The sequence below is a fragment of the Falco punctatus genome (assembly GCF_963210335.1).
Source record: "Falco punctatus genome assembly, chromosome: 3".
Classification (NCBI taxonomy): domain Eukaryota; kingdom Metazoa; phylum Chordata; class Aves; order Falconiformes; family Falconidae; genus Falco; species Falco punctatus.
In genome coordinates, this window is record NC_137582.1 from 39,647,612 (window position 1) to 39,664,549 (window position 16,938).

At 36.3% G+C, this 16,938-nt stretch overlaps 1 protein-coding gene across 2 annotated transcripts in view; it reads right to left on the reverse strand.

Moving 5' to 3' along the window:
* Positions 1–308: 308 nt before the first annotated feature.
* Positions 309–16,938, reverse strand: part of CRISPLD1 (cysteine rich secretory protein LCCL domain containing 1) — a 46,187-nt gene continuing 29,557 nt past the window's right edge. For both annotated transcript variants that reach the window (XM_080381104.1, XM_080381105.1), the window contains 5 exons: positions 14,520–14,563; positions 14,358–14,430; positions 12,138–12,213; positions 3,793–3,923; positions 309–1,907 (listed from right to left, as the gene is read on the reverse strand). In XM_080381104.1, the coding sequence (XP_080237230.1) occupies positions 1,856–1,907; positions 3,793–3,923; positions 12,138–12,213; positions 14,358–14,430; positions 14,520–14,563 (376 nt within the window). In that variant the 3' untranslated portion in view covers positions 309–1,855. The remainder of the gene's footprint in view (positions 1,908–3,792; positions 3,924–12,137; positions 12,214–14,357; positions 14,431–14,519; positions 14,564–16,938) is intronic.

Genomic DNA, 16,938 nt, shown 5'->3' on the forward strand with positions numbered 1-16,938 from the left:
TCACTTCCTGACACAGAATGCCCCATTAAAATGAGGCAGCAATCTATTCCCAAAGACCCTGGTCAGAACTTAAAAAAAAGACCATAAGATTTACTCATAAAACTCCCAAAGCAATTAATGGAAGCCGTGTGCTTTAATTGCCTTTACAGCTTTTAGACCTCAGACTATTGTCTACTGCTTGGTTCTACACTTGCAATGTTTAGGTCAGTAAGAAAAAAAAAAAACAAAACAAACGGAAATTTTGTGTGGCTGTTATTTTTTTCTTCTTGAGGCAGGGCAAACAATTAAAAAATAAAGGCTGTCAAAGGTACTCTTACGATGTAAATTAATTTTATTCAAAACAGATTAAAAAAACTAACAAAGCTTGCCTAACTACATGAGGTAGTACATGTAGCAAAATGGAAGGAAGAATAGAGTATTCTGAAATATGAAGAATACAAGTAAGTTTACAAGTTGGAAGGAAATAAATTCAACAACAGAAACAAAATATACCAAAAATAAAGTTTTAACAGCTTTTCAGTCTTAAAGCACCAATACACTTTTCATAGAAAGAAACATAGTATCACCACTACATGTTCTTCATATACCATAATATGGTAAAATTAATGCACAAGGCTGTTCACCATAAATGAATTTTTAAAAATAGTGAAGCAACAAATGACATACTTGTCACTGGGCTCCGTACCACTATACTTCCTGGCCTGCAGGAGTATTTGCCAGGTCATGAGGAGCAAAGTTAACCTTTGTTACCATTTTCTTTAAGGTTTTTTTTAAACATTTACCCTCATATTAATGTAATTGATGTATAGTATATGGATACCATGTACAGCTTAAGGTCTCAAGCTTGCAAATTTTTATGTATGTTTTCAAGTCTACACTTTTGCTGAAAACCAATTTAGGTAAATTGAAGGAGTCACATGGCAAAAATAAAGCATGAGTATGTGCAGAATTACATTGCAGAACTGATGGCTTATTCCTTTATTTCAGGTTACTCCACTACTCAATACAAAAATTTTATCAGACCCTTCAAAGTTACATATGTCTATCTCTCACCCACCCATCCCAAGACAGCTGGATATCTGTGAAGGACTAGGCCATAATGAATTGGTTATTCAAACTAAAGAGCTTAGCAGCATCCAATAAACATTTCATCAAAATATTTAAGAAATAATAAACATAAATGGCCCAGTCTCTTAAATTAGAGGAAAACATGCTAATATGACCCAGGACTTCCCTATATTTTAAATTTTCTGTTTTATTTCAAAATATGTATTTGTATGTGTTATGATTAGTATGAAATTAAAAACAGTCTAGCTCTTAATTTATGCTTGCATGGCTAATGCTACTGCAAATCATCAAGAAGTTATATCTATTGTAATTTCACTTTAAGGCATGATTTATTTTATTGAATTATTAGGATGGCTTCTTTTATGTACATTGGAAATAAAAATCCAGGCCTCCCTATGGTCTAGTTTTAAGGTTACTGTTAGTGGCATATATAAAGCACCATACAATAATATATTCAGATGAAGAAAACAAAGAACATTTATGAGCTTTGAATTAACTGTATAGGAGTAACTGCTAAGAAAATATAGCAATATTTAACACAGGATTCAAAATACTGTTATATATCATTATAGATTTTCAAACGAATTTTTCTCCCATGTTTACTTTTACAGATTTTTTCATTAAGATATATATGTAATTTAAACTTTTTGGTGGAAAGCAGTATACATCTTCTGTACAGTAATGTTACAGCTTTATACACATTTTAGGAATTATAAGAAATGGCCTTTATTATTCTCTTCCAAGCACTATCGTTTCACTTGCCTGTTTTACATTTTACTTGCTAGACTCAAACAACAGCAAATACTCTGAATGCCTTGCTTCCTGGAGGATTCTGTAAACTGAAACATAAAAACATTCTTGATGTTATTTTTAAGGCTGCAACAGTCCAATGACAACTTCTTTGAACTGTTAAACACGATTCTAGGATCCTGCAACATTTCTTGTGTCTACTCATAACTAACTAGACATTTTTTTTAAAAAAAACCTGTTAGAAATAAAAATTACATAAAATTTCAGATCAATTTTTCTTCCAAGCAGCTTATTAGGAACATATCATACAATAAAAAAAATCAAGTAATCCTTTTTGATGAGGGATTCTGGTTTAAAGAAGAAAGCTCTGTTGAAGCAAAATAGTAGAAAAAGTTTTTAGGAAAAAGAGAAAGCATGCATCTTATGCTCACTCTTCTAATAACTATATTTGGACAGAACTCGCACACACAGCAGATCACTTGTTTGTTAGTTGCTTGTATGCTAATGAACAGATTTCTAAAGAGAATTCATATTTTACAAAAACAGAGGAAATGCTTTCTGAATGGATCAATATCTGGCTTCAAAAGAAATGAAACAAAAATACCCAACTGCAATGAAATTTTGTTAGAATAAATATTTTTGTCTTATAAACTGCACTGGGATGTCATATTTAATGGCCCCATTGTCTTCTCTTTTGCAAACCCTGCCTGAGGCGTATCTGGGAAGGAAAGGGAAGTGGAGGTGAAATTAAGGGTGGGCACAATGAAGCAGGTTGCCTACGATGGCGCTACAACTGATCATCTGCTTCACAGATAACTTGCATGGGACTCTTTTCCAGACTGCTGTCCTTCCATACTTTACCACAGTAAAAGAGAAATAATGATTACATTTTCAACACTCTTCCTGGTTCTATCTCTAGTCAGTGAGGAGATCTATATGGGGAACAAAAGTATCAGTCAGGAAGCACTCTTTCTGAAGAAACTGGGTGGTCATGGGGAAAGGCCAAAGAATATGTAAATTAATCCATCCACTAAGCAAAGGAAATCTGTATTTTACAAGTTTCCAGGTATGCTGAAAGGTTTGAAGGAAAGAGGCAAGACATACCCCCACTCCTAATTAAAAATAAGAAAAAAATACTCTAACTTTTCCTACTTCCAAGTTCTCTACAGAAACTTTTGGAGGTTTTTCCCAGACAAATTTATTGAAAAGCCTATGGTTTTAGAGGTAACAAACATTTGCAGGACTAAAAGACTGGAACAAGAGTTTTTTAAGGTAATTTTTCCTTCTTCCTTTAGAACCTGGAGAATTCTTTCAGGGATTAAATTTAATCTGCAACATTCAGCCATTTGCTATCATCATAGAACACATGAATACACTGAATACAGCTAAATGAAATTTCAAAGCATATCCATGTCTTTCAGAAAAAGTTTAAAAAAATCAAACCATTAAAAAAATTTTAAAAATATGTTTTAACAGTTGTGAATTTTGAAGTTTGTGAACACTATTTATGATCCAGGTTCACTGGCTTGATATCTTGTCAATCAGTAATGAACATTTCATCGTGAACCAATGAACCTGCATCAGCTACAAGTACCCGCGTATTGCAGAACCTCTCACTTGGACAGAATGAATCAATAATGTAATTTTTAAAAAATCCCAAAGAAAGCAAAGGGAATTTTCTTATCAAATATTGTGTTAGTTGCAACAGAACCAGCAAAGTAAACAAGAGGGTTATTTTATTTCATAAGCAGCTTTTTAGAGTAATGATTTATGAGCTTAGAGGAGGCAGGCAGCTCTGGTACCACAGCTTCTCCAAAGTCACCACAGCTGTTACACAAGCTCTGTAAATCACCCATATATATTGGTCTATTTGTTTGGCTTCTAGCACTGCCCCAGGTACAAACAGACACAGTGCAAGGCACTGTAAATCTTATTAGAGGTGAAGGGTGTAATCTTTGAAATTGGGCTCTGTACCTTTCTGAGTATATCCCATTTTGAAAGGAAGCAATGTACACCTTCCTTTTGTCTACTGGCATGACATCAACATAACCACCCTGGTTGCGGACTACACCAGCATGTACTGCTGCCCGGCAGATACTGGATATCTAAGAAAGAACAAGGAAAAGATTAGTTTTCATTCATCCTTTCATTTCAAAATTGTTTAAAAGAAAACTAATACAGACATTTGAACCAAGTTCTAGAAAACATACAGTAATTATATTTAATGCATGACTAGTTTTATTAATCTTACAGTATTTGAATTCTTTTCATAGGAATTAGGCCACTCTATAGGAATACAGACACCACCTCTTCAAAGATCTCCTGCGCCATGACCCCAAAATTATTTATTTCAGGTTATTTCAGGTCAAAGAACCTGTTTGAATTCTTGAGTCTTTCAAAATGAAAGGCTCTATCAGCCTTCACTTCAAAAGCAGAGGTAGTAAAACCCAAACCTTAGTCAATTATAGATCAGGAGATTCAGTTCAATCTCCAGCCAGAGCCAAACAGGGGAACTGTAGAACAGCAAAGGCACATGCACTCATACATTTCTAGGATGATGTCCTACCCCAAAGATGAGGGATAGATGCAGTACTTCCATCTCTAGGTGCAAGACCTCAAACAGCAGTGAAATGATCCACGTTCAAAGGGAACATCACAATTTCCTATCCAGGCATGGCAAATACTAAAAGCTAATTAGATTAAAGGCATAATGTGAGCATCAAACAGGAGACAGAGGTCTAAAATCATTCCCTGGCTATGACAGTTGATTAATGGCAGACTAATGGCTTTAGCTCCTCCACTCTGAGTGAGGAAATAGAGTCAGAAGGTGAAGACTCTCCAATTGCTTCAAAAGAAGAATTTTTAAATCAAGATCTAATTCCATAGACTTTACACAGCCAAAATTACACAGCACTGTTAGACCCCAGGCCTTAAAGAACAAAAATCCAGGCAGACACAAACACAGACTCACTGTCAATGAAGGAGGAGTTGGCATGTGAAATATTAAAGGAGTTTGATCCCTACAAATCGATGAGCCCTGACAATATCCACCAGAGGGTGTTAAGAGAGCTAACCGCTATCATCGTGAGACCGCTCTCCATAATCTTTGAGAAGTCACAAAGATCAGGGGGACATACCAGATGACAGGAAGAAGGCTAATATCGCTCCCGTCTACAAGAAAGGCTTAATGGAGGATCCAGGAAATTACAGAACCATCAGTCTTACTTCAGTCCCTGGGAAAGTTACGCAACAAATCCTCTTGGGGGCTATCACAAATCAAATGCAGCGTGTGATTGGGAAAAGTCAGCATGGATTCACCAAGGGCAAATCATGCTTGACAAACCTGACCACCTTCTATGACAAAGTAACCTGCTCAGTTGATGTAGGGTGAGGGGTGGACATTGTCTACCTGGATTTCTCCAAGGCTTTCGCTAACAGTTTCCCACAGCCTCCTCCTAGAGAAACTGCCGCATTACGGTCTAGACAAGTGGTCTGTGCAGCAGGTGGGGAACTGGATGGCTGCCTGCACCCAGAGGGTGGTGGTAAACAGCTCCTCTTCAAACTGGAAACTTGCCACAAGTGGGGACCCCCAGGGATTGATATTGAATCCAATGCTGTTTAATATCTTTGTAAGTGATCTGGATGATGGGATCAAGTGTACCCTGATGAAGTTTGCTGATGATATCAAAATGAGTGAGGAATTAGACACTTTGGAAAGGAGAGCCACCCTGCCGGAAGGCTGAAAGAGTGAGCTAACAAGAACCTTATGACGTTCAACAAGGACAAGTGTAAGGTCTTGCACCTGGGAAAACATAATCCAGGAGTGCAGCACTGACTGGGATCTCCCCGGCTGGGATGCAATGCAGCTTTCTGGAATAGAGACCTGGGGGTCCTGGTGGACAACAATCTTAACAGGAGTGAAGCGTGCTGCTGCAGCGAAGAAAAGACAGGATGCTGGGTTTCATCAACAAGGACATCACCAGTAGAGATAAAGAAGTCGTTATCCCACTCAGCAGTCGTCAGGCCACAGCTGGAATACTGTATTCAGTTTTGGTCCCCAATATACAAAAAAGACATAGACAGGCTGAAGAGGGTCCAGGGAAGGGCCACAAAGATGATCAAAAGACTGGGAACCTGCCATATGAGGAAAGGCTGAGAGAACTTGTTCAGCTTTGAGAAAAGAAGGCTTAGGGGAGCTCTTACCACAATTACGTATTTAAAGGGTGGCTACAAAAAAGATGGAGACTCTCTTTTTACAAGGAGTCACATAGGAAAGATGAGGGATAATGGGTACAAGTTACTGCTGGGGAGATTTCGACAGAACACAAGAGGAAAATTTTTCACACTAACAATCAGCCACTAAAATAATTTCCCCAGGGAAGTAGTGGATTCTCCAACACTGGACACTTTTAAGATTCAGCTGGACAAGGTGCTGGGCCATCTAGTCTAGACCATGCTTTTGCCTAGAAAGGTTGGACCAGATGATCCTTGAGGTCCCTTTCAACGTAGTATTCTATGACTCTGTGATCCTGTGAAAATTCTCTCTGAAGTTAAGAGCAGTTTCATCTGACCGAAACCTACATTCTCTGGCCACTAATTGCTCTCATGAACCTATGTAGCATAAATAATATCCACAGAAGGATTGCTCAGTGACAATCTTGATAATGTTCTTCTAAATAATTGATGTAAACTTGCAGTCATCTAATATTCTTTCAGCATTTAAAAAATTAATCGCCAAAAGAATGAAACTTCTTAGACACTCAAGAATGTAGGTCCTTATCTTCAATACACAGCACAGCAAAATGTACTTCCAGCTACAGTGAATCTCCACTTACAGCCAACTTGTTTTGTGGAAAAAGTCTTCGCTGAAATAGGTCTCTCCACATCCAATCTTAAAGACATAGCCAACAGAAATATCAATAGCTGGTCACACAGACCACTATTTAAACAAGAATTGCATTTCTTCCAGTTATAATGGGAATAATTTATATCTGTTACCATAGTTATTCTGTAATCTCAATATTATAAAATCACAAATTTAAAATAGCAATGATTTTCCTACTCTCATTCCAAGCACAGAACTTGCCAGTTTCACTGTTTATAGTTTGTCTTTTAATGTTACAATATTCCTAGGAGTAAAGATTTGAAATTGTTTATGCAAAGAATCTTTTGCAAAGATGGTTTAGGTTTTTTTTTGTTTTTTTCAAACTGCTGGCTGCAGTTTTTGAACATGCCAGAAGGGATGTCATTTATGTTCATCTGTACTTTTTCTCCTCCTTCCAAGGCTGAAAGACTTTTATTATATCCTGAACACCAGCAGTTCCCTTATTTTTAGAATTATAGCATCCTTTATGTACTCACACTATGAGAGTAACTCAAGAACAGACTCATCATGTGCAATTTCAAACATACAGGGGGAAAAATACCTTCTGCAATACAGGATAACAGTCTAAAGAAACAAAAGATGAGGTTTACAAGCAATTAACTACAGTGAAGAACTAGATGAACGCTATCAATTATTAGTAACATAATATAGCAACTTTGTTTCAGTTCACATTGGAGACATAAAAAAAGCTGTAAGTATAATTGGGGAAAAGAATATCAAATATCAAAGCTTTTCACCTCTGTAATAGTAAACAAAATGCTACATTTTGTGTACGTCATGAGATAGGTAGGTACCTTCATAATTACATTTGAAGGTAGCTATTACTAGTTGTTCCAATGTCATTTGGAAGTTTCTAGTCAAGTTTAAAAGGAAGAAAAAGTCAAAAGATGAAAACTTTGTCAGAGGAGGCTAACTACTTGTTGGAAACTATCTCCAGTAAAGGATGGGTTCATTGACAGGGTTGATACCACAGTTGGTTTCTGGATCAATGAAGTACAGCTAGGCTAACACAAAACGTTTTTAAAGCTAAAGGCAAGAAGCTTATACGGGAGATGTGAAAAAGGTGAGGTCAGAAGAATGGGGTTGATGAGGCCAACCCAGAGGCTATTGTCAGATGAAAAATAACCTGATATTCTAATGCTGTTTTCCAGATGAGACTGGAGAACAAATGTGCATACTTTTTAAATATATGAACAATTAAAGGAGTATAAAATCCTAACTATGAACTAGCTTGTAAGAATAGAGATGAATAAAAGCATATAGTTTTATCAATATATGTGGAATATAATTTTTTTGATAAAGTATTATCTGCTTCAAGCTTTCAAGAACTTCTCAGTGGCTTGGCAATCTTCACCTAAATGAAATCAGATTCCAGTACTGATACCACAATATTTCCTATACTTAATAATATTATGCCATTCTGACCACACTTCCTTGAACTGCTAAGGTGAACGTCCTGTTGATTTAAGCAGAACAGGATTTAACACTCAGGTCTATCACAAATTTCAGCATATTATCAGTATTTTACATTAGCAGACTTATGCCACTTTCTGGAAGTCTTCATCAGGGATTTGTGTTTGTTTCTTAATTTTCATGAACTCATTCCAAAGGATATATAAGGCAGTATTTTTAAGTTAACATAAACATTTCATACAGCATTATATGACCCTGCTTTTTGCTGTGCTTTGAACCCTCCGAAATTCATTACTATTTAACAGGTCATAGAATCTGAATACCAGGTTGCTTAATTATTTTCTTTTTTCAGCTACTCGGAAAAATACCAAGTATCTACCACAGCACAGCAGTACTCTACAAAGGCATTTTAACCACAAATGTCTCTCCCTCACCATCACAGGACTATAGAACTATTTAATAGCTTTTTTACATTGCATTGTTTATATTTTACCACAGCAGAGAATTATGAATAATTTTGCAGAATTGTATTAGGGATATTAGGGATATATTATATTAGGTTATATTATTATATTATAGTATTAGGGATATATTTCCATATATGGTTACTTAAAGGAAAAATTAATATGGCCAAAGTCCTCAGATGGCATGAAATTATACAACTCCATCAAATTCTTTAGATAAAAGACCTTTGTTCCATTCTAGCCCCCAAAAGGAGTCTCAGTTTTTTTCTAGAGTTGCTCAATCTACACACATAATGTAGTTACTACTGGTAAGAGATTGTCTTTGGCAAAATGCTGCCTACTGTGAAAACAACAGGATAAATATAAACCTTAAACTCTTCAGAAATTCTTATAAGACAACTGGAATGTGGTTAAGAACTTCTATCATATACACATCTAATGCGTGTCCATTAAAATAAAATGTTACCAAAAAATCTGCAGATGAACGAATTTTCAGCTGAACTATCGTAGCTTCTCCTTCTACGAAAATGTTTGTTATTTTGGTACCTTGATAAGCCAGGGACTAACAGCAACAACAAAGGACAATCTCTGTCCAGGCTGGTACTGCAACATCATCTCCAACAGAGTTCAGACAATCACATTGGTCCTGACATGGTTCAGTACTTGGGAAGATTTTTATTTCATAAATGAGGTCATATTGGAAAGTGTTTTAAAAATACATATATTGTTAAAATGCTTTGTCAATATCACATGATTCTGAAATTCCAGAAATAAGACTCAAAAAGTTTTAGACAAAACCAAAGTTGAAAGGTGGAACCAACTCTTCAGCACGAGGTAGGAGGAAACTTTCTTTTTTTCCTGGTCTGCCAAGAAGACAAAGCATTGCCAGGTGGAAACTCTCAGCAGTGGGGCCACCAGGGAGACAAAGCATAAAGGTAGCAATGTGTTTGGTCCATATGAAGAATGAGTAATTTATACTTCTCTCTGCTGAGAACACCACATACTATAGTTCTTATTCACACCATAATAGCTCTCTTCAGAAAAGAAACTAATTGTACCATAAACTCAGAATAAGAGATGCTTTTGTTGCAATCTACCTCAAGACAAGTGAAACAAAAGGACATCAACAAGACAAGTGAAACAAAAGGAGATCAACTGAAAAACAGAAGGTATAGAGCACAGAGGGATGGGTATTACATGAACACAAACACAAGTTTATAGATGTTGGCTGTATGAACCATGGCTGTGATTTATCTGCCACAGACAAAGAGACAATAGCTAGCAGACTGGAGGAACGGTGGATGAAATAATGGGGAGTTTTGTTTCAATTGAGTTAGGGATAGTCATTGCAACATCAAAGGAAAAAAAGAATGGGAAGAAAAAAAAGTAAGAATTCTGGAGGCACTACTGATAAACCAGAGAATAACCTTTCTCAGGATCAGGGAGGAAAAGATACCACCGTAAAATATGAAATGAGTTTAAGAATGAACGTCTGATCAGATCAAAGCCAGAAGAGGAACGGTTTAACGAGATTCTCATGAATACTACAAAAATGGTTTTGTAAACATGTATTTTTTGCATTAGTGGCATCTATTAATGCTATTTGCTTTTTCTTCTTAATATTTCTACAAAAACTTCTTAATTTACTGAATGGAAGTGGCCTAAGCCATAGTGCAAGTAAACAGTCATGTGCATATATGCATACATCCATATACATATATATGCATTCTGGAAACGAAAGAATTTGCACAATGTCACAAAAGCCCCATCTGATTTGTGGAATCAGTCAAGTAGATCATGAACTGCAATTTCAAATACATTTGCTATGAGAAGTAGCCAAATTAATTATCTGTATCTATGAAAAAAATTGCCTGTGAATACATGAAAAATTGCAAAAGGGGTTATTCTCTATAAATACTTCACCTGAAACTACACTATAATGCACAAAATAACCAATCCTATTATTTAGTGAAAATATCAATTTAAAGTATCTTAGTTATAAAATAACTTAAAGGTTAGCATCAAAGGAACACTGTAGAAAATCGCATAATGCTGATACCATTGATGGGAACATCTGTACAAATATAGGTAGGACATATCTGTCTACATCTGAGCTAGATGCCCTAGGACCCTTCTGCAGGAAATGGAGAGGAATAGACATCTCTGTATAGGCAATTCATCTCATACTGAGGTGGACACTGAAAAGGTCAAATGAATTCCACTCTGCAGATGCCTATTTATCTCCTTTACAACTATATGCTGTTGTAGATAGTAGATACCTACCCTGACAGCACCTGAAGTTGCTAAGAAGACTCCCATCCCTGGTTTCTTACCTGTATTTATGTCCATTTTTTCCTAAAAGCAGTATGGCTGCACACATTTCTATACAATGGAGATGAATAATGAGATGGTACAACTGAAATAATTTTAAAGCATAGCCCTATAATATTAATTAAAGTTATCTGGGACTTCTCCAATCAAAGCAAATACATATTCTGGGATGATCTCCTGTGTGAGTTAAACAGAAATTGTTCTTTCTCCTACAGAAAAGTCTTTTCTAACTCACTGAGAAATGTTGGTTTTGCTTGCAATCGTAGAACTGAAAGAAAATTGTCTTCCACCAAACGGACTTTCATTGAACCTATTTTCACTGCCCTTCTTAGACACATGAAGAACTCAGTTCCACATGCACAAATCAATTACCTGCCTGAACTGGAAGTACCTCTCACACATGCAACACTACTTACAGACAAGAGTATTTTCAGGACAGGTTACTCAGGGAACTGTCCTGATGGGTATTAGTTAGTTTCAAAATAATGATGAGTAAATATTTGCATATTATTTTCACACATTTCCACGTGCTGATAAGTAGTAAAAACAGTCATCTGACCCAGCTGGTTGCCAGCATCCTAGCTTCTCCATAGAGAGATGACAAAGGAGAGGACAAACAAGAACTCTCTCTTCATCCTTTTTACCCACTTCAGAACTAAATATGATGTAGAAAAGACAGGAAAAGAAAGCTGACTAGGAAACAAAGCAACACCACCCCCCACCCCAACAGCAGTCTGTTAAAATAATATGACAATGTGAGATACTTTACACAAATGTATCAAAATCCTGCTGCAAAAATTTAGCTATCTACACAGATAAGAAATATCAAAAATAAAGAGACTGTGGACATTTATTTTCAGAATAATTTTTTCTGTTTAGTTTAATCTGTTGCAAGTTATGGTGGCATCAGGATCTAAAGAGCAAGGGTTTAAATGAGAATACACTGTGAATACAGAAGAAATCTGTGGGAATTTTGATAAAAAATTGAAAATATGGGCCCTGAGCCTATTGAAGTTTTCACCAAGTTTTCAAATAACTTTCTGTATCTTCAGCAGCCGAGTACTACTAATTTAAATGGGAGCCTCTGAAAAAGAACTTTTCAAAAGACTGTAAAACATCAGCATATAGAGAAACACTGGATATCTATATTATATCTTACTATATGTTATAGGTTTTCACAGAATTTATATTTCATGATATAATGCAAAGTAAATTACCATACTTACATCAGAATAAATTCGTGTTCCAATTACACGAGCATAGTGCGGATTTGCCTGCATACAGTTGTGAGGACAATACACCCTGGAATATCAAAAATAAATCACACACAGTTAGGAAAAACGGTATCAGAGTATTACTATATCATATTCAGCATCAGCATTATCGAGTATAAATCAAGTAGATGATGCATACATATGAGTCTATACTGATACTAAAAGGCTGTCAGTTTTTAAGGCTTTGACAATATGAGTGAAAGCATTACTGATGTAAGTTGTTGCAACAGGTCTGGTCTTCTTCCCTTCGGATAAGCAGATGGTATTCTTGTTCAACGAATGTGAGACCACTGGAAAAGCCAGTGAGAAAGACTCTTTACTCTCATATTATTATCTGTTTCTACACCACCCTGAACAAACCATACAGCTGAATGCCTTCTCAGGAGGCAGATCTGAATGAGGACCTGCTATGAACCTGATGACCTGGTGATGCAAGCCAATTTAGAAACTTACAGTGAGGGTCAGCACTTGGCATCTGTGGCTGAAATGAAAGACTCTGGAAAGTAATGAGATTCCTAGCTGATACTAGGAGATCAGAAAGCCACTGAAACAGATTGTCTTTATTCAACTGCTTTTTGTTAACCTTTGAGAAAAACTCTCTCTGTGATTCATGCCTGCTACAGCTCCAAGATGCACAGAAAACCATGTGGGAAGCTAACAGTAGTATAGAAGGTGTCAAGCATCTTATTTGGTAATTGCAATATGCTACAAGGAAGAAGTGTCAGTCACCTCTAGGTCTACTCTGGGCCGTTTCATTTATAAAATGGGTCATGCCCTAATGGCTTTGAAGACACCCTACACGGGGCAGCCCTGGGCAAGTGTTCTTGTCCGGGATGCTATCCATGTTCCAATCAATACTCAGCATGTCACACCACTTGGGCATGCTACAGTTGTACCAGATGGGTAATTCAAACAGGCTGATGCAGCTAGGAAAGAGACTTTTGTCTGAAGGAAGCAAGATGTCAAAGAGACCTTTTGAAGACCTGCTGATTTATGATTAGGGCATGAGAGGAAAAAATGAGGTTGTGCAATCAATACCATAGCTGACTACTGCTTGTAACTCCCGAGACTACATTTTCAGAATTAAAAGCATGCACAGTATCTTGAATGAATCACTACTGTTGTGATGTTATGTTGCTGCATCAGAATTAATCAGTCATTTTTAACCGTATTTTCATTTTTAAATTTTCTTAAAGACAGACCCTTTTTTTCTCTTAATACAGCTAGTTTTATTTTTTCGTAATGAAGAGAGAAAAAAAAGAAGTATGAGATTGTTCCCATCCATTTCTGCATTCCACTCCTTCGCTTACTTCACATCTTCCAGCTAGAAAGCCAGAAGTTATAACCTAACACCAAACAAGTCCACAGACCCAAGTGCTACATGAAGGGATGTTTTCCTAACAGTTCTGGCTTTGTACTTGCTTCCTGCATTGGCTGTAGGATTGCTATGAAAGTAATCTTGTGGATATCTCCAGCTCAGTTTGCGGTAAATCATGCTGCAGTGTATTTACCTTTGACTCATCTATGGTTTTAAGAACTGTTACCAATTTCCTTCCTCAAAATATTGTGGCACAGGCTCCTTTCAAAGGGTTAAAATGCAGGCTTCAGAGAAATGGCCCATATATTTAAAGCTGTTAACTGACCTGCGGACCACACCCTACCTTACCTTAACCATACATACTTCAATTTTTTTGCAAACGTATTTGCTCACTCTGTCCTCCAGAATTCCAGAAAACTCCAGAAAAAACAAGTCAATAACTTCTATGAAAATTATCTGTACCATATTCTTTTATTATATCTGTTTTACTAGTAAATAAACTTAAATAAAGTGTATTTTGCCCAAGATGCATACATACAGTAGTGGACAATGAAAAATAAAAATGCATTTTTCTTCACAGTCTATAGTCTAACTAACAATGATTTCACTAAGATTTGCCAAGGGATCTATCTGTATGGGTAAAAGAAAGTGAGATTCTCATAATGAAAAAGCCTGTAGATCATCTTTACCTACCTGGCCTTCTACTTAGATCAAAGACTGAAATACCAGTAAAACATTTCTCACTTCACTTTTCCAGCTACTGCTGTCACCTTCATCAATGACAACTATAGATAATTAGTAACTGACAGGAAATATGGCAGCACTTTAGATTAATAAAAGTCAAAGAATTTTACCTTGGACAGTGTGAGGCTGGTTTTTTAAATGGGCAAAGTTGTTCCACTGTTGTTTCACAGGTGATAGCTTGAACTGAAAAGTAAAACAGAAACAAATAAATGTGTGCTATTGAGAAGAAACAACTCAAAGTAGTAGTGGGTTTATAAGAAACAAATGCTAACCTGTTACTTTAGACACAGTGAAGGAGTTAGCAGACTGGTATTTTCTGAAGAAGAAACAATAGAAATAATCAGTAAATAACATCTCCCAGCGATTTCTTTTAGCTACACGAGTTTTTATTAGAGAATCTAGAAATAAACTCAAGGCGTTATCCCCAATCAAATTTTTACTCACGGCATCCCCTCTCCCCAGTTGTGAATCTATTGCAATGACACATTTACTTTGCAGTCCCAGTGAACCTGTTTGAGAAACAGGTGTGCGTGGTAAACTCTTTCAGTAATTAAATTCACTACGGAGTAAGTGTGTTAGGAACAAATCATGCAATTTGTCCCTCAAAATGCAGCAACCAAAACCTGTGCTTGCTCAGAAGCATCCACATACCAGAAGAGATCATCCACTTCCCCCTAAAGATTCCTTCCTACAAACAGCTCCAACACTGAAAAGAGTTTCTCCTGGCAGCCTTTTTGAAAAATTTCATTTATTTCACTTTTGGATCTTGTATCCATGTTAAATTATGACCAGTATCACTAAAAAGCCAGTATAACATGTAAAAGTCTGCGTTTCTTGGTAATCATACGGTACCCAGATGTATCCATTTCTTATTATATGAAGTCAGGTATATGCATTCTGTTGTTACATTGCAATTGATCAACTCTTCTATTTTATTCCTCTCTATCGCCTATTTTCCTCCTCTTTTAATTCATTGGATATGCCTCTGAGACTAGCATTTTTCATCTGTAACAAAGAGGCCAATGATCCTTTTGGCACTCATGAAGTTATTTACTATTTTAAAAAAATCCAAGGAAATTATTCCCTATTCCCTACTCATGACAAAAATGCACCAGATGAAAAAACATCTGTATTAGCAATTTTGATTATAAATCAAAGGAGCTGAAGATTAGAAATTTTGCTGTATGTTGCACTGACATTCCATTTTCTGTCTTTCTGTTTTGCAATATGCACTTGAGTGAGATGCGCTGCATTTCATCTGTTCATTCAATAGGTACGTAGTTTATGCAAGGCTCCATCTAGACACTGGTGAGTCAGGTAGCTGCAAGGTATCCTTAGCCTTATTGATGGACCTTATGAAGATTGAAACTTTGGTAAATCATCTTTATTTAGCCCAAAGACTTTGATTTTTATAGACTGACTTATGAAGCTGATGTCTGATCACAATATGTTGTAAATTCATTCTGAAAGGTGATGTCTGAAATACTATACGATGTTAATGAACAATTATGTCACCTGCACACACACATAGTTGACAGGAGTTTCTTCAAATATTGGTTGTAGATTGGAAGGTATAGATTTGGTCCTTTAAGTCTTTTATCTATAACATAACTTTTTTTTTTTTTTTTTTTACAACCTCTGAATCACAAAACCAAACCCATTGGCCATTACTGTTCAGCAATGATACAGTTACCCATGCCCATAGTAAGAAAACCAAGTGTTAATACCTCACTCTGAATTCCAATTCTCAGAAGACAGGTCCTAAACACACTCTGTAGACTGGACACTCATGTCTCATATGGCACAGAAACACAGAGATTTCAAGTGACAGGAAATCAGTTCCCTCTAGTCTGAACAGTTTAACTACTCCTACGTTTGTTAGAAAGCTGGCTCCTAACGTGTTAGTATTGATATAATCAAGATTTATTTCTCTCTTTGCCTCAAAGCATTAAAAGAGATATTTGTCTGCATCTTCATTTTTACGAGGGGTAACTTAAACCACAGTCAGATCATCAGATGACCCAAAGAAACAAATTGGTATCAATGCCTTAAGTGCTACCCAGATTCATTGAATTTAGTCTACCTGGTCAGTGTTTCTCTCTGTTCTGGGTTAGGTAAATCTGCTGAAAAGAGAAATTATGACAAGTGGTGTAGCAGGTGGCATGCACAGCAGAGAGTGAGAACACAGCCTGTACCAATTACCTATCTCTTTATCCTTGGGTTCACACCTGAGCCAAATACATCACTCAGCAAAATTCTATGTTCTTTCAGTTCAGTATTACTCCTACATTAACTGTTACACACATACTACTATTACAAATATACTAAATATAGACAGAAATAAGGACAGCAACATACAGCTCCGCAAAACACATTTATTTGAAAATACTAATATGGTCTTATATTCAAACATATTAATATTGATGTTGCTCTATCACTGGATAATTACATATGGAAACAGTCAAGTATTCTCCACTTTTATGCACTGTTTTGATGTTTTTTTTTCTTTTAGCATGTCAACAGGTATTTGGATCTGTTATCACATACCAATCTTAGGGCAAGCATCCAAACCTTCACATGAAGTTTCCACAATATGCACTATTATTCCATCACTGGCCAATGCAGAAATTGTACAAAATATTGGCGTAGAATATTATAATGTAAATTGTGTAATTGTGATGAAACTATCAA